Here is a 19,187-nt window from a genome sequence, read left to right as displayed (position 1 = left end):
GCTAGACAGGTTTGCGGATCTATTTCCCGCTGAGCAGTGCGATGAAATGCAGGTTTGGCCGACATGATATCCTTTCGGTCTCTGTGCTACATGTAGCTATAATTTGCAAGGGCTCTCAAAACCCGGTTACGTTCTTGTATATAGAATGAAATGCGTCTACCTACTATTACAGCATGCGTTCACATATCCCCAGATTGTCAGACAGCCCACCTCCTTCCTTCGTTTTTTCCTAAAATTGAATGGCCTTTATGAGACCACTCTAAGAAAGAAAAAAAACGTGACGTTGAGTTGGCTGACAAGAACTCCAGAATAACGTCCTGGCTATGGCCCTGCAGCAAGATTAAATCCACCAACATATTAACCAGAATAATTCTCCGGCTATCTACTTTGCGTTCGGGAAGAGGGGGGGGGGGGGGAGGAGTGGAAAGGATGGAATATATGAAGACAAAATACGAAGATACGAAAAGAAACGGTCCGCACAAAGCGAAGCTCATTCTCAGAAGCGTGTTTGTGGGCTTGTCCGAGAAGCGCAATGTCCAACGAAGTCAACCGTAACCACAGTGACACCATTTCAGCCCCAGCAGGTGGTTGTATGACTGAAGATCAGGCGAGCTGCCTCCGCTGAAGCAATCGAATGGGTCGAGAAACGATGTTTAACAAATTTCACATAGGGCACATTCGTATTTTAGAGATTTGGTCATTACTTCTATTCCGACAGTGCGCTATGTAATTGTCTTCGCTTTTTATCCGAAGAGGCCTTATACTTGAGAGCACAGAATACTTTACTGATCATGCTGACGGATCTGTAAGACGGTCGAGAATAAAGAAAGCTAAATTAATTTAACAAAACTAATATAAATCGCGCATAAATCTCTAAATTGAAGGTTTCGCCAATGCGTTTCCAGTGTAATCGAATTTAACTACGAATCGCGTTCACCAACATTGTACTATTAACAAGAAAGCTCGCAGCTTTTAATGCTTTCTTATCAGTTGCTATGTCATCCCCTTAAAGAAAACGTAATCGCATTGTTCGACGCGTCTGTACCACCTTTACGTTGGGCAGACCACTGCCCCGGTCTTTTTGGCGCAATAGATTACATACATTGGTCCTGGCCTCCGTCGCGATCATTATGCACAGCAAATCTTATAATCAAGCAAGAACAGCAGCCTAAAGAAATGTCTGATCTATGGAATAGTCGTCCCTCCGTACAGGAAGAAAAAAGGAATTGCTTCCAGTGTAACATGCGAAGGAAAGGTAGATTTTTGACCCAAACTGTTGTTTTCCTTCCTTCCCATACAGGATCACAAAGAATATACGAAGCCCGGCACCAACTACTTGACAAGATTTGATGTTAGATCTTGGCAAGCGGCTGTCGTCAAATCTTTGTCTCATGTGCTTGATTCGATAGCAGAGAGCCGAGGTGTCTTCCTGAGAAATTTTCCGTGCTTTGCGGAACAAGAATCTTGACGACACTAGAGTCTAGAAATTACGGACATGCCCAACCAGTGCGTTTAGCTGCCGGAAACAGAACAAAGGTGGTCTCTAGGGAAGAGCGCTTGTTTGCGAAAAAATACTAAATGCAGAGGTAGTGAACCAGAAATGTTGGAAAGAAATTTAAATTATCCACTTGGTCGCATACGACGCATGGACAGTGCAGGTTTTAATTCAAAGCATTATTTGCCTCGTTATTAACACTTTACGATATGTACGTAGGTTCCTGTATCACCTAACTTTAAGAAAAATGAAATAATGTTTTGTATTGCACGCGAAGTGTTTCTCTGCAAATTATGTATATGGTGATTTTTATTTTTCATACATGAAACCAATTTGCGAATAAACTACTGGGTTGACTTGAATGTTCGATTCAGTTTGGGATTTAGTTTGAACGTGCGATTGAGCTTTTGAAGGATCTGCTTCCCGCGAATTGCAACAGCGCGTGTCGAAATGGCTAACAAGATTTTTTTTTCGAGATCGTTCTTTTCGTAACACAGTCACAAAATGAAACGCAAAGGTTACAGCTGCTCACGAGCCGGCATGGTGGTTCAGAACGTGACGGACTATAATTCGAATGCACTGGTAAGGTAGGCGTAGGTCCGATCCGTGGCGAGCTAGCCGTGATGTATATTTTGGCCATGACTCTGCTGCATTCACCAAGTGGTCCCACGCGGTAATCTACGTTACTACGTTACTGCGTTACTACGTGCGTCAACAATGAAATTTGAACTAATGAAGGTCACAGTGAACCGCCTATAATGCTGGAGCAGCCAAACTCCACTTCACCGTTCTTATTCCGGAGAATGTATTTTCTATATCCTTTTCAACATCACCTCATCGCCTCTGTCTGTATAGCAGCAAGCCTAGCAGTACCGTCATGTTTCGTTTTTAAAAGGCATTTTCTGCATACCAGACATTCATATAAAAATGACACTTTAGACTCGTTCTTCTCTCTGTTTGTATCATCCTTTCCAGCGGTACTCGAAGGAGCTGTTTCTCGAAACTTCTTTAAACATGTATATTGTACGGATGCTGAAACAAATAAACGCTTCTCGCACGCGATGTCATAGAAAGGTTTTGAAGCGTAAGAGCGCGTGCACAAAAAGTAAGAGAAGCGATAACAGATAGGACAGCGTTTCACTCACAAGTGATTTTTTTTATTGAACACAGACGATATAAGCGGTCACAAAATTTCTTGCACGCGTGCAACAGAAGGTATGAAAACTGGTTACATGATAAAAAAGACCCATGACAGCGTGTTGCTTATAAAACTATCTAAAACTCAGGCAACTGTTAATTATCGAGGTAGGCGAACTCTTGTAAAGTACATGTGACTTGACGCTTCGCCCTTATTTTCGATACGGTATGATTCAGCTAGCTCCCGAGCGATTTCACCTAGATGTCTGAAAATAATTTCTGTTTCTAGCACCAGCAGGTGCTGCAATGGTCAGCAATATGTGAAGTTTCTGATGGCCTTTCCCAATACGTGATGTTCCCTATCCGTAAAGTACAGAGATGTTTCCTGAGAAACAGGGATTGTTTCCAGCATCGAGATCAACGTAAGCTAGCTGAATCATACCACATAAAAAAAAGGAGGGGCGAAGCGCGCATCAGCCACAGTCCCTTTACACGATAAAGAGTTCGCCTACATCGATAGTTAACTTTCGCTGGAGTTGACGATATTTTTGTGAGCAACATGCAGTCACGGGTGGTTCATAGCTGTAACCACTTTTTCTACGCTCTTCTGCGCGCGTAAAAAAAAATGTGTAGCTACTTTAATATCTGTGTACATCGCAATGCCATGTCAGTCGTTAAAAAATTTCATTTTTATATTGCCGCATGAATTCAGCTTAAACACGCGTATTACATAAAGCCATACATATGCGCACAGCTTCAGTTAGCGTCATTTACAGAAACGAAGGCACAACTGGTCCGATTGACGAGAGGGTTCTCTCGAGATGATTCTTTTCTTTCCGTTTTCTTGTCACCATATTTAGATATGCACACAAAGCCACGATTTTTTACGGCAATGTGGTAATAGTGCCTAGAACTCTGAACGTGACAGGTGAACGTTCTCCACCTCCAGCCTATTCGGACAGATCGTGTAGAACGAGCCGATGCCCTGCAAGGAAAATTACCGCGGAGCGTGCATGCAGGTCCCGCAGTAATTCGGATAGTCCGCAACGTCAGCAGGCAGTCGGTCCGGAGACTGTGCAGCCGAGCGCAATTTGATTCGGTCTGGGCTGAGGACAAATCTTTCCGCCTCTTCTTCCTACGTGCACTGATCTCGAGCCGTCCGTTGCTTGTTACATGCATACAGAGGCGCACAGGCCGCCCTACACACTCAGTGCATTGGCGGTGGCGGCGGCGGGCAGCCGTCATTCCTCCGCGTTTCCTCGAAAGCACACCGCGGGCTTCGCTTTCTGGCGTTTGTCAAGTTAATTTTAGCGTGGAGGAAGTCATGCAGCTCAGAGACCATCTTGGCGTCGGCTTGCACCGGATGCAGATTACGGAAGTTATGCGGGCTCCCGTAAAGCGCGGAAGTCTAGACGGGCTGGCAAGAGAAAATAAAGTCCGACAGCCTAACGAAAAAAAAAAAAAACTGACAGGACAAGAAGTAACTGGTTTAGAAGGTTATGAGGAAGCCAGCGCAAACGGCAACTAAACTGAGATAATGATATTTGCGCGTTTCTTCCGGTTCTGGCTTTGCTTACGTAAGCTTGCGTGTTTAATGCCCTTCTTTGGCGGTCAAGAGGAACCTGTGCACTGAAGGAGCCCGTTTACGCAACACACGATGTCCTGGAACAGAACTGGGTCTGAGGCTCGCGCTGGGGTATAAGGATATCGCGCTCATCCGAAGGAAAAGCGTAGGAAGGACAATTGACCATATACCGAGTGAAAGAGAACGGCGTTTCCCTGTCGCACGCCTATACGAAGGGCGTCGGGAGCTCGCACTCCTGCCCCCGAGGAAAGTTCTTTCCCTGTTACGTGAGCGAGTGCTGTACACCTTAAACGACGAGGACGGCAAGTGCGCGAATATCAGCCAATACCAGTAGGGCTACGATTGTTATATTCCCATGCTGAGCCTCAACATTTATTGCCCCCCCAGCCAAAGGCGGGCAAACATCGGAAAACTCTTTGGGGACACCCTCCGCCTCGCTAAAGACAGTCCCCTGGTAATCATAGATTGGAAGGGTCTCCAGCTACAAACACTAATTGAACAATGTCACCTCACACTCATCACAGACCCGAACATACCGACGAGGGAAGGGAACAGCGTAACACGCGACACCACTCCCGACCTCGCCTTCATCACTCAAACCACGCGAGCCGAATGGCTCAACACACTCGAAAACCTAGGCAGCGATCACTACATACTAAACATAACACTACAGACTGGACGCCTACGCAGGCAGATCGGCACAGCTAAACTCACTGACTGGCGAAAAATCAGGGAATCCCAAGAACAGGATGCCGACACAATCACGAACCTGGAAGACTGGTGCGACAATCTCCGTCGACATAAACAACGCCACACAAAGGAAATCGCCAGAACGGAAGAGACCCCAGAGGTGGATCCCCACTTGCTACACCTGTGGGATGCCAAAAGGGGCCTTACCCGCCGCTGGAAAAAACAGAAATATAACAGGAAACTGAAGACGCGCATAGCACAAATAACAGCGGAAGCAGAAGAATATGCCATGCAACTCGCCTCAGCGAACTGGTATAGATTCTGTGACTCCTTCGGTGGCACGCTGGACACGGCCAAAACGTGGCACATCCTCAAAGCCATCCTGGACCCCACCAAAACCAAAGGAGAAGGACACAGGGCTCTGGAACGGTTACTACACACCTACCCAGGGAGCCAACAAGACCTCATCGATGCCATCAAGACCAAGTGCTATGGAGATCCCACTCCCACACAACCATGTAGAACACCCTACACAGGACAACCCAACCCACTAATGGACGAACCTATCACCGAAAATGAATTGAGAGCAGTCATCGCAGCCACCACCCGTAACACAGCGGCGGGCACGGACCAAATCACGAATTCGATGATCAGAAACCTGAGCGACAAGTCTATCTCCACGCTCACGGCCTTTCTCAACCAACACTGGGAACAAGGTACTGTGCCGGCGATGTGGAAACACGCACGAATAATCATGATCCCTAAACCGGGCAAGAAATTGGCAATTGAAAACCTCAGACCCATATCGCTCACGTCCTGCCTCGGCAAGGTGTACGAAAAAATTATAAACACGAGACTACAGAGACACTTGGAAGATAACAAACACCTGCCGGTCACCATGTTCGGTTTCCGCGCAGGCCTGTCCACACAAGATGTGCTACTTCAAATCAAGGAAGAAGTCCTCAGTAACGTTTCCCGCAGCGGCGAACACGTCATCCTAGCAATCGACATCAAAGGGGCTTTCGACAACGTCAGCCACCAAGGAATCCTAGAAGGGCTGGCCGACACCAACTGCGGCGAGCGAACGTACAAGTATGTTCAGAGCTTCCTGAGCCACCGCACGGCGGAGCTGAAGATGGGAGAGATCCAGACTCCAGTGTACCACCCTCCCAACAAGGGCACACCACAAGGTGCTGTCATCTCTCCCACGCTGTTCAACGTCGCCATGATCGGTCTCGCAAGCAAACTGCAGGATGTAGCAAGTCTTCGGCACGCAATCTACGCAGACGATATAACGCTCTGGACCACAACAGGGTCCCTCGTTGAAAAAGAAGAACGGCTGCAAACTGCTGCAAATCTCATCCAAGATTACGTCGGCCAACGAGATCTACAATGCTCCCCCGAGAAATCTGAGCTCCTACGAGTCTGGCGAGGCCGGGGTAACCACACAGTCCCCACAGACCCAACAAGAAGACTCGAGGTACGCCTCAACGGGGGCCTCATACCAGAGAAGCCATTGCTGAGGGTGCTGGGCATGTGACTGCAGTCCAACCAGCGGGCCACACACACCCTTACACTCCTTAAAACCAGTGTCAAGGCGGTATCACGCATGATCTCCCGCGTAACATCCAAGAACAGAGGCATGAAGGAAAGGGACACCCTCCGACTGGTCAGTAGCCTGGTGGCGAGCAGAATCACATACAGCCTGCCTTACTACCACCTCACACAGTCCGAGACAAAGCAGGCCGACACACTTTTGAGGATGGCCTTGAAGACCGCTCTCCGCCTGCCGATGAGTACATCGACTGAAAAATTATTGGCGCTAGGGTTGCACAACACCCTCAGCGAACTGACAGAAGCCCATTACGTCTCGCAACAACAGAGACTTGCGCGGACTCGCACGGGCCGGCAGGTCCTACAAACCTTGGGGTTCCCAGCAATAACAACACGAACCCAAGAAACCTGCTTGATACCTCGTCACGTCCAGGACAGGTTTCACGTTGCCCCGATACCACGCAACATGGACCCTAACCTACACTCCGGCAGGAGGAGAGCAAGGGCCCAGTACATGGAGAAAGCGTTCAGGTTCAGTACAACGGCCCGTTTTACGGACGCCGCCATGTATGGGACGAACAACAAGGGCGCAGTTGCAGTGGCATGCGACCACCGAGGCCACGTTACCTCCGCGGCATCGACCCGCCCCTGCACGATTACGGAAGCCGAAGAGCTGGCCATCGCGTTAGCCATCCGCGAGGGCCTACACGCAAACCAACCATTGACGATCCTCACGGATTCCCAGCAGGCCTGTCGCAACTTCCTACAGGGAAGAATTGGAAGACCTGCTGCACAAGTCCTAGCCGGAATACTCAAGGAGGACTCTGAGGACTTCACCACCCAAACCATCATCTGGATACCGGGCCACACTGGCATCACGGGCAACCTGCAAGCCGACGGAGCAGCTCGAGGATTCGTACATAACCGAGCACTCATCACGTCGGCTGCAGAAGACCTGGACCCTGTCGACCTCGAGTATTCAGCCATCGTGAACTACCACAGAGGGCGTCGCTTGCGATATCCACCACCCCATCGAAACCTAACGACAGAAGAAGCCGCTGCCTGGCGTAGGCTCCAGACAGGCACTTACACGAACCTACACATATTACATCGGATACACCCCACAGCCTACAGGGACGAATGCCCATGGTGTGGGGCCACACCAACCCTATACCACATTACGTGGGAGTGCACACTACACAACATAGAACACCCAGACACGAACACAACGAGGGAGCAATGGGAGGCACTGCTGTCCAGCTCGGCCCTCGACGACCAGCTCAAGCTGATTAAGAGAGCTGAAAAGATGGCAAGAGCCAGCGGAGCCCTGGACTAAGGGCCCCGACCATTAGCGGTTTTTCTGATTATTCTTTTAATAAAGTTTATCTATCTATCTATCTATGCTGAGCTTATCTGCGGAAAATCAGTACATGACGCAGTTATGGGTGTAAATTACCGTTACTCGTATAAGATGATTAGCTTGATGCTTAAGCTAAGGTCCTAGAATGCGAAGCAAACAAACGACCTAGCTTTGCCGAAGCGATACTGCTGCCATCGCATACGATGCGACACTTTAGCGTTGGCGATATAAAAACCTGCCCACTGAACACACTGGGTACAAATCAAACTGGTGAGCGAAATGCGCTCATATAGAAAACAAATTTAGGTGGCGATGAAGTTGTTGAAATATCACTAGCTTGCTTTGGGTACGCAAATTATTGACTCCGTCGCAAATAATGTAGGTTGTCAGGAGAGCGTTGTCAACAAGTGGTGCGTCTTGGTCAGCTGGCAGCCACAAGTCGCACTTGTTAACTGGAGAGAATTGTCAAAATTACCGCACCTTCAACTCGCAGTTCCGCTGAAAAATATGCTAGCCGACCAGTGCCTCACGTTGATCGAAAAGAATGAAGTGACAAAGGTATTATGTCGTTGCATTTGCAGGTCAGAGTTCTCCAAGCGCCAACCGACGCCTCCACTGAAAGGAAACTACAGGAATGAGTTACATCCGCGCGGCGCGGGTGTTTCCGGGAGCCTGGCGCGCGTGCGGGACCAATGGCCCGCAGGGACCGCACGCCGCCCCCCGTCCTTCAGACGCCGCGCTTGGGTAATCCGTTGTCGAAGAGGGTCACGGCTCTCAAAGGTCGGCGGGGCCGTCATGCGTAGCGGCGCGAGAGGCTCGACGCAGCGGGAAAGCCCGTTGCCGTCGCACGCTGTCTGCCTTGGGCCACTCGCCGCGTCCGACGCATTACGCACCATCTTCTCTGGCTCTTTGTCGGTGTAGGTTTTCTGCTTTCATTTCATTTTTACAGCTTTACAGCCGCAAAGAATGATCATGTTGAGCAAATGAACGCGCTCAGTCGCACAGAAAAGCTGCGTATAAACTGCTCGCTGGTTCCGTCAGTTTGTAAGCGGCGCGGGCCTGTCGGGCCGTTTTCCGTCTCGCCAAAACGGAAAGACTCGATTCGCTATCGTGATGCCGATAAAGTACATAGCTCTGCGTCCCAGGTTATTTTCGAACTTCCTCCATGGCCATGTGCTCCTTGGGCCGGAGATAGAGCGCGCAGAAATGCGCGCTACCCAGCGAGGTCGATTGCGGAGGCGCTAAGGACTCGTGCACACTGCCCCGGCGACTACATCGCACGCAAGTGCACTGTTGTGACACTCACTGATTCTGCTCTCGCTCTGTGGTCTCGTTAACTTTGGCGGCTTTAACGAGGGGCCCGCAGTCATGATCACGCATTGTGCTCTGAACAGCAGAGGATGTAAGCAGTGCCGCACCGTGGTCCCACGTGGAGTGTCAGTGCACCTCCTGTAGAACCTACGCTGGGAGCTTCTCAGACATGCCAGGGTGTCATCAAAAGTAGCGGCATGTTAATCGACGTATTTATTTTAGCAGCCTCAATTCTTTTTATTTCTTGTCTGCTGCTGTAGGCAAAGTTTTCCCAGAAATAAAGAGACTAGCTAAAAAAGAAATTATGTACCGGAACCATCGATCGTGATTGTCAATGTAACCGAATAGCCTGAGCGAACAAGCGAACGAACTAGCGACAAAGTGAGCGATCGAGTGAGCGAACGTGTTTTCCTTGCTGAGTCCGACCACCGACCACCAAACAACCACGAACCAAACACAAGAACGGCCGAAAGAGTCAAAGAAAGCGATGCCCTTTAAAACAAGATTGCGCGGTTCAACCAATACAGAGGCATTCATTGATGTTGTTCTCCAAGGTTTCCTGTGAAGCTGTAGATAGTTCTAAACTTTCAGTAAACATCTTCATTATTCCGTAGATATAGGCTTTCTTGACGACCCCCCCCCCCCTCCCCTCAAGCAATAAGACATTCTGCATTTGTAGTGCCGCCAGAACTGCTACCAGATGGCTCCACCTGTGCGAGAAATTTACATGCTCGGACTGTTCTCTAAAACTGCACGATATTCATAACTAAATATGGCACATAACATTTTTGTGTTAACTAAGAAGACGCAAGTGCTTCATACAATGTTGTAAATTGTAGCAAGTATAGGTCAGTGATTTCAGATTGGCCAAGCTAAGCCATGCAGCTATACCTTAGGTATAGTCATTTCCTTGTGATGGACTACATCATTCTATCATTGCCTAAGTGGCGAGAATAATTCCAAATGCTAACAAGCAGTCCGGTTTAGGTCTATTTTCGTTCGTTTCAAATGGCGTGCTGAGCTGATACACAAACAAAATGCCTGGTATACATGCCGTGAGAGGCCCTTGACAACAGCCTAAGCTGCGTACGTATTACCAACAAATGGCAAATGTCGAAGCTTGCCCTTGAAAAATTGCTATAGAAGCAGGCAATCTCATGACTGCAAGTAAGTGTGACATAACAAAGTGTTACGCCATCATATAATTATCGCTGGATGGCGCGCCTGATTTGACTATCAATGAAACGCGTTTCATTGTTGCTGCGCTACGTCTTGTTCGCCTGTAGTTCAATGGATGAATTAATGATGCACTAGGCACTGAGCACCGGGCGTCCGCTGAATAATGCGCAACAGATGAGGCAATTTGGATACACTGACCTCTTTCGCGCGCCCAAGATCGCTGGATAATGGGTCCTTGAATCGCGTGTGCACTGTTTTCCCCACGGCTCCTGTTAGCCACTCCGCTGCGGCGCTATCGTCTATTTTTCTTTCTTTCTTTCTTTTTTGTTCACCGCTCCACTTTATGCTAGCGTTCGAAAGAGATGGGCATTGAGGAAAGATACCCCATACGCGCCAGCGAAATACCGGCATTGACCGCTGGCAGAGGCGGCAGCGCGCACCACCGGTTTGGGAACGGGAAGCCATGGTGGCATTCCCCGTGCTGGAGCCGTCGACGAAGCGTTGTGTAACAGGTGGCACATATTCGTTAGGACGTAGAAGGGAGACGCAAAGCGTGGTGCTATGAGGAAGGATGGGAATGAGCGACCAACGTAACGGGATGACCGTGGGCGCGATTCCGTTTTCTTTTCACGAAACCAGGCGCTCCGGGACGCATTCAACTCTATTTCCCGTTCCCCATAGCGTAGAGCTATGGATCTCTGATTGTGTTGCAACCATTTCTCCATATTAATTACTTTGGAGTATCGGAGTGAAACAGCTAAATCAACTATACTTCAGTTTGAAATCTACAAAAAAGACAAGAAGAAGAAGAAATCCTCGTATACTATAGTCGAAATGCGTGGCGTCGGATGAATGAAGGGGTGGTGGTAGTTCGCCTGCTGCTGCGATATTCTGTCAAGAGTGCGACTAGGGTCAAACATTGCGTAAACAGTAGCAGCGTGGATGGCGAAGTGCGTAGGGGTAGGCGGCGGGAAGTGGTAACTTTCGTGTCTCCGCTACTTCCGACTGCTGCAAAATGAGTCTTATGATTGACTTGCGGCAAAACGATGGCAGCTTATTGACTAAAACAGAATTTTCTGTGTTTTATCCACCGAATCAAAACTAAACAATTCTGCTCTCCGCTCTAAATCTGGTGGGCAATTACACAGTGACAGTACCCACATTATTACGGATGTCAATTAAGTTAAATTCTTCACCTTTAAGGGCCAACACCACGATCTGATTATGAGGCACGCCGCAGTGGGGAAGTCCGTGATAATTTTTACCAGCTGTGGTTCTTTAACGTGCACACAATGCACGGCACACGAGCGTTTTCGCATTTCGCCCCCATCGAAATGCGCCCACCACGATGGGATTTGATCCCATGACCTCATGTTTAGCAGCGCAATGCCATGCCACTATGCGGCGGGTAATGTTATACGGATTAGTCTTTAAAACAGAACGCCCACACATGCTGAACCTGCCATGCTGTTTATTACGACCGCAGCGCCTTGGTCCGCTAACCGAGAAATTTCGCTCAGTCACCAGTAAAATTTATCTCATATAGTTTCGAGGAAGCCCTTAAATTATTCATTGGATTTCTCTTTGGGACACCAGCATAGACGTTTACCGTATAGCCGTCACTTTCTCTTAGACTACCGAAGCATCTTATACAACAGATTGAGAAGGCAAAGAAAGGAAATAAACCATATGCAACATCAAAGTAAAGCGATTATGCGGAAGCCTGAGTCGTCAGCAGTCAACAACGTACACTGCTGCTGTCGCAAGGCAGCTGCGGTGTGCGTGGTGTGGCGCGAACATTTCTCATATCGCTGCTATTAGGAGGTTCTGGACAGCCACGACAGACAGCCTACACGGCACAAGGCAGACATCAGGTTTATAGAAGAGATAAAAGGAACGAAAACGCTGTCGAAAACGGAGTAGCACACGGCACTTACGCCTGAGAGCCCAGGGCTCGAACTTGCGCATTCCCAGAAGCAGCCGGAAGAGGGCAGCTGAGCAGTCACCGGTCACGTTAGAGCCGCTGCCCAGCGCAGTCATGCGTGGGAGTGAGTCATGGATGAGACGGTCCATGAGGGACCTGAGGCGACCCTCCACGTCCAGGTCGTCGGACACTGTGGTGGCGCCGGCGGACGGGGGCGGTTCGCCGCCAGCCGTCGTATCGCCGACGCGGTCTTCGGCCACGGCGCGTGACACCTGTGGTTGCATAGTGGCCGCCCCCGCGGCGGCGAGGTAGATGCAAGCCGCGGCGACCGCGAACGTCGTGCGGGTCCACATTGCGGGTGCCTCGGCTAGTCGTAGCAACTGCGTACGCTCGCGATGCTATGGAGGGACACGCGTTGTTGTTCTCTGAGGGGGCCTCCGGAAAGAACTGGAACTCCTTTCGCCTGAATGGAGAGCAGAGGTTCCTTCCTTCGTCCCTTTCGCCTTCTCTCGCTCCCCGCTGTGTCGTGGCTCTCTTCTCCACCCCTTATTTTCCACCTTCCGCCAGGCCGTCCGTCTGTGCTTCCTTCCTCCTAGGAGGCCTTCCCCTCCTTTCAGTTCCTCGAGGAAGTCCGGCGGAACAACGAGTCGCCCGCCGCTCGCCCGCTCGTTTCTTTACAGGAGCAGGAAGATTGGCAGCGTACGGGCACCGTGCACGGGGGCGGCAGCGGCGGCATCACAAGACGATGCATCTTGTCTTCTTTCATGTGTTTGTGCATGCTTGTGCGTGTGTACATAAGCCCAATGATGAGAATGAATGACGCGAACAGCATACGGCCGGGCCATTCTCTGCCTGACCGCTGGCCTCTCGTCTGCTTGGGGCGCGCGTTTCCGCTTTCAGCGAAAAGGCAACTGTGATTAAAGGTTTGCAACGCGGCTTTCACTGCGCCATACGGGTACCATTAGAAGTAACTGCAGCCATGGGAACTGTATTGTGCGCTCCCCCGTTTGGCAACACGACGTGATCTTTGGGTCGGCAGCTTCCTGGACGTTTCGTCTCGCTATTGCGTCAGGCGCGTGCCAGAGCACCCGATCATTGACCAGCGACTGAGGGACTCGCTCGAGACAGGGATCAGTGCACAGGCTTCGCCTATTTTCGGAAACGCTTTAGTTCAGACACAGCAGTCAGCGTTTGGCCGATTTATTTTCTGCTGAGCTCATCATAGTGTCTTCGACCCCAGTAATCGGTTGTAAAGAAAAAATATGCGGCCTGCGTCCCCTTTCAATTAACCAAATACAAACAAATAAAGAGGTTGGTAGAATGATCTTATATATTGCAAAAATGTAGAAGACAAATACTGTTACATGTTTTTATGAACGTGATCAACAATTTCCCCGCTAAAAAAAGTACATATTTCTTTTTACCCGCCGTGGCTGCTCACTGGCTATGGTGTTGGGCTGCTGAGCATGCACGTGGTCGCGGGATCGAATCCCGGCCACGGCGGCCGCATTTCGATGGGGGCGAAATGCGAAAACACCCGTGTACTTAGATTTAGGTGCGCGTTAAAAAACCCCAGGTGGTCGAAATTTCTGGAGTCGTCCACTACGGCGTGCCTCATAATCAGAAAGTGGTTTTGGCACGTAAAACCCCATCATTTAATATTTATTTTTATTTATTTATTTTTTAATTCATTATTGCACATTCCCTTTTTCTTACAGCGCACAATGAACTCCAATGTAGCGGGCATGACGTCGCTGCGATGAAAAATACTCTTACCACTCCCATCATTATGGCCATAAATGCAACCTAAGAGAAGGCATTTGTGGCAAGGACCAATGGGAGAGCAATTACCTGCTGGGCCAGCCATTTTTTTCTGTGCTATTTTTTCACTCTTCCTTTCTTTTGTTCTCAAATCCACTGTGTAGCATAAAATGATCGATTGAGCCACTGCGGCTATGGCGCTGCTTGAGACAGCGAGTACACTTCACACGAAGTCACTGCCAAGACACAGCGAACAAAATTTTTGAATTCTAATTCAAAAGTGATTTCGTCTATTGAGCTAGTGCTGCTTCAGAGTGCAATAAGAGTGCGATTTAGTCTATTGATCGCCACGCGCGACTTTTCACTTATTGAGGCTGTAAGCATTTATTCCGGCAAAGCAGAAATGCTCAGTAATGATCGCGTTCTCTTCTGCCGCTCCAAGAACAGTTTTAAACTTAGTATCCGTTCGCACAAATTTTGTCATGCGCGAGCGCACCGTCACAAAAGTGAAAACGCCACAGCTTACTTGTCGAACGTGAGGAAGAGCGTATACGGACGAGCCGAACGAAACGCTGACTGCTGGCCGTCAGCGCTGCGGTTGTGCTCTTCCTTCGCCCTGCGCTGCTCCTCGCGTTCGAGTACCTGTCAACCAGCCCGAATGAACGCGTTCTTAACTGACGTGTCCCGCAAAAGAATTATGGCGCAAAGTGTCGTGCTAGAGGATTGTATAGACATAATGAACTTTCAGCCCGTGCTTGTGCTACCTTGTAAAAATGAACAAGCCGTGATAGACTGATTTAATGGAATACACATTGTACAATAAAGATAAATAACATTTCATTACGACAAAAGCAAGTATCCAGACGCTAAAGCTTATAGATAACCCAGTCCAAATGTTGCGCCCTCCTTGCGATCTTTTATTAGGCAATGTCCCACAGATTGGCGGCATCAGCAGTTACTGTATGCGTCCAGCCAACGAAGCCCTTATTCTTGCAGCAACTGCTCGTTCTCGCTTTTGGCTTCCCTATTGAACTCTTCAGTCATTGCCGCGTATTCCACCTGCAAAACAGAGTGCAAGCCCGGGAGCATAGTAATGATGCCACTCAAGCCTTGCCGAGAGTGCTCCGCTCGCCTCACGACTACGCGTACACGACCCCCCGCCCGGTTGAGGATGGATTGATCAACTTTGTTGTGGTCCTTTAGAGCGCGCGTGAGCGCGCAGCGGGCCGCTCCCACGTCGGGACAGAGAGGGCCGAGCCTCCCCGCCGTGTCGTGGGCCCGTTGGACAGCCCATAACTGTACTTCGAGGTTGGGGCTGTGTAGAACTGCATCCCAACGTGAAGAAGTGTTGCTTTCATCGCCGCGTAACGTGGGACACCGCCAGAGTATGTGATCTAAATTCGCTAAGTCATTTCATAGTGCACATGCATTTGTTGCCTGAACTTCGGGGAAATACTGTGAAGTAGGGAGTTTGGGTATGCCTCAGTCTGTAGAAGCCTTAGCGTTAGAGCCTGTGGTCTATTGAGTTTAGAATGTCGGAGGGGGTAGATCCTCCGAGCCAAGTAAAAGTGCTTAGTAAGGTCGTTGTACGAGGAAGGAGAGTCCCGATTATCTGTACCCCCAACATCACGCTGCCAGGTGGCTACGCGTTCGATGATCCGTCGCGCAGCATTGTGTGCCGACTCATTGAGGTTGGGCGGGGCACCCTCAATCTGTCCCATGTGGGCTGGAAGCCAGATGTCTGTGTGTGGCTTGACCTCCTTGCTTCCAAGTATCCCCAAGGCCAGCTCGAATATGGTTCCTTTGGCCTCTTGAGGAACTAGAAGAAAATAGCATTGAGCTTAAACAGCAAAATGTTTGGGTCCCAGGTAACGGCTGCCGACTGCTCAGATGACTGCCACATGAAGCTCAAGTTTTTATTCAGAAGGTTAAAGCTGGCGGTGCATACACAGAGCGGACGTGCTGGACGTATGCCGAACAGATGCAAGTCGCTGGAATAAAGCAAATAAATGGAACACAGGTATACCATCGAGATGTTCGTGTGGGGGAGAAGGGGGGGGGGGGCGGGGAGGAGGAGAGGCGCCAAACCTGCCCTCTTCAGGCTATACGGCTAGCCATTTCTGACACATTTGCGTCCTTCACGCGGAGTAAATGGTGTTGTAGGCCTTCACTCCTATTCACCTCGTCTGGGCGGCGAAATTCAGGCGATATCTCGGTGGTCTTCTTGAGATTCGTAATACAGCAGGCGGCTCTTCATGCTATTGGGTTGGATTGGTAAGGCATCAAGCAGCATACGCTCTTCGTTCGTGGTAGCTTGAGTCTTGAAATAACTGAAGCACTAATTGAGGTACACAAGCACACGAACGCGTGAAAACGCCTAATGTAACCAGGGGCAATCGTGCAAAATAAACAAGGACATAAAGACACATGTCCCTCGTTCTACGCGCTATAGATATGTACTAACCTGCCGAAGCCTCAGCACTATTGTAATACGCTTAAAGATGCAGATAGGGAACGCATAAGCAATTCTCATCATTTCAGCGCTCATTTCCTCGCGGAAGCTCAAGTCTCGAGATGATTGAAATACTCGTTTAATTTCACAAACTCATGAATGCGTCAAAAGGCTTTTATACATATTTCCCAACTGATAAACGCACTGTTGTTAGCCTCCCTAGCCCTGGAAAACGATCCGACCACGTGGGGGCTATAGAGAAAGCTTACATTTTCAGTTCCGACTTCTCGTTTTTAAGCGGTAGAGAAGAACCTTCTTTGGCGCTGTCTCACGACGACGGGCCATCCAGGGATCCGACGCGGGAAAGTGCTCCGTCAACTGCGGAGAGTTAGACGGACCGAGTTAGGTAACACCGGCTGAGGAAGCGTCAGGCAGAGAGAAATGAGCAAGAAACGCTGTAACCGCGTTAGTCGCGCAGACTGGCACCATCGCCAGCCAGGTGCTACTTGCACAGTTATTTTTTATCAATTCCATTGTTCCTGAAGCCCATACCGGCCTCAGCTTCCGCAGATCAACTAGTTTGGTTCACAAATTAAAGATCCCTAAATATTTTTCTAAGCCTTTTTCCCTAGCATATAAAATAGTATTTCCTGATAGTGAAAGCTTCATTAAAAAATAATATTTCGCTCTAAAACGAGAGATAGACAAAGCCATGGTAAAGGAGATCAGGATGGTTAGCCAATGAAAATCGGTTTGGCTACCGCGTGTGAGGAAAAGACGGGCTGAAAACTTGAAAAGAAGATCGTAACGAGGACACACGTGTGAGGAGGTATGCAAACGTTTGTAATCTATCGGACAGTTCCACGGTCTCTGCAAGCCGCTGTGTTTCGAGCATCTTGCACGCCTACACCGTTTATATCGGTCGGGACGTGGATCAAAGTATTTCGCCCATCTCTTCCGTGACTGCCATTCTTATGCTCTCAAATTCTCATTCACCAACCGTGGAATGGATGCACTATTGCAAAAGTGTGTTGAAAAATGTGGTCAGAAAACGTCCCCTACAAATGGCATCCTGCGAAAGCGAAATTAGCGCCCATAGTCACCCTTTTTTTTTCTTCTTCAATTTTCCCCGTCATCTTTGACTTGACATGGGAAATGGGCCGCTATTTTTGGTATTTTCAATCCACACGTTCACCGCGGGAAAAAAAAAAGCAAACTGTCAAACTGAACGAGACTCCAAGTAAAATGGGCGAGTGAAATAAATGTTAGTAAATGTCAGCAGAGGCTCTATAACGTAGAACTATTCCAAACTCCTGACGTCAAATTTACGTAACCGCTTACGCAACATCGACCGGGTGCCCACAGCGGTGTCCGAACCGCCCATTCAAACACTCTCCTTGTTGATAGGAGGTTACATTTGTTTTCTTTCAAGGATAAGAGCATTGCCAACCTTGACAGGTTTTTCTAATCTAATTGGCTGATAAGAGGCCAGGAGTACGCAGAAGTGGAGAGGGTTTCTATGGGGCTGAGCTAGCATAGTGAAAATAAATAACCGGGTGCGGAGGATGGTGCTGGCGTCTGCTATGGGTCCCCTTCCCCTTACTTAGCTTGCGGTGGCTGGTCAAAAATCGCGGCTGCGTGCAACAGAAGGTTAAAAATACCAATAAAACTAATCCTCACCAAAGAAGAGTTGGCAGAACAATGTCGTATACGTCCTGAAAGGGCTCAACAACACTGCACTGCCATGCAAAAAAATTTATTACACGCAAATAAATCGGTTCACCCCGGTAGCTCCGAGCAACCAGGGCTTGGGCGCTCAGGCGGGCAGCCATCTTCTATTCCTATCGAAACGGGACTGTCTACGGTTATTCCGAAAAATATTCTGCTTTGTTCGGTGTATTAATGAGATCTTTAATTCGTACGGCATCACTTTGACGTGGTGAGTTTTCACGGTCTCCTGACGTCGCGTGACAAACAGGTGAAGTTGGGGTTGCACGAAAAATGTTCGACCAGTCGTGGAGGGCCGACTGTAGAAATGGAACGGAAACAGTCGAGAATAAAGTCACCCTATAGCGCCCCAGTTGTGCAAACCGTCACAATTACATGTAAAACTCCACAAAGATGACAACCAAAGCGTGTGCGGGGATTAAAAACAACAATAAAGAAATACACAATAAATAAAGAAGTAAGGACAACAAATGAAAACGCTCGGGGCAACAGCTCTGTGTCTCTTACTTATTGGGGAAATTATAGCGTTGCGTAACGCTTACGACGTCTCACGCAATTAGTACGTTCCTGGAATATTTCACTTCTTTTCTGCAGTGGGACCAGGGAACGCGCTTTCCTCCTTCGAAAAGAGCTGTCCGGGAAAGACACTTATCCGGGAAGGAAAGCGGCAGCCGCACGCCGTCGGCTGTTCCCACATGAGCACGCTGTCATCTCTCTTTCTCCGCATGTGTCCACGGTCATTTAAGGCATCAGCCCGTCAAGTGTGCAATGCAGCGTGGCTTGAACAAATGACCATAGCTGTGTCGTGCGGGCGGCAAATTGCGGAGTAAAACGAAAGATTCACAATTGTGTGCGTGCATGTGCGTGCGTGCGTGCGTGCGTGCGTGTGCGCGTGCGTGCGTGCGTGTGTGTGCGCGTGTGTGTGTGTGTGTGTGTGTGTGTGTGTGTGTGTGTGTGTGTGTGTGTGTGTGTGTGTGTGTGTGTGTGTGTGTGTGTGTGTGTGTGTGTGTG

General features: G+C 49.1%; 1 protein-coding gene across 1 annotated transcript in view; it reads right to left on the bottom strand.

Moving 5' to 3' along the window:
• Positions 1-12,588, bottom strand: part of LOC140217877 (nose resistant to fluoxetine protein 6-like) — an 87,835-nt gene extending 75,247 nt beyond the window's left edge. The window contains exon 1 of the mRNA XM_072288063.1: positions 12,249-12,588. Within this exon, the coding sequence (XP_072144164.1) occupies positions 12,249-12,588 (340 nt within the window). The remainder of the gene's footprint in view (positions 1-12,248) is intronic.
• Positions 12,589-19,187: the final 6,599 nt, after the last annotated feature.

The sequence above is a fragment of the Dermacentor andersoni genome, chromosome 1 (assembly GCF_023375885.2).
Source record: "Dermacentor andersoni chromosome 1, qqDerAnde1_hic_scaffold, whole genome shotgun sequence".
Taxonomy (NCBI): Eukaryota; Metazoa; Arthropoda; class Arachnida; order Ixodida; family Ixodidae; genus Dermacentor; species Dermacentor andersoni.
The sequence above is the reverse complement of the archived record's forward strand: the minus strand, read 5'-3'. Positions and strand labels throughout refer to the sequence as shown.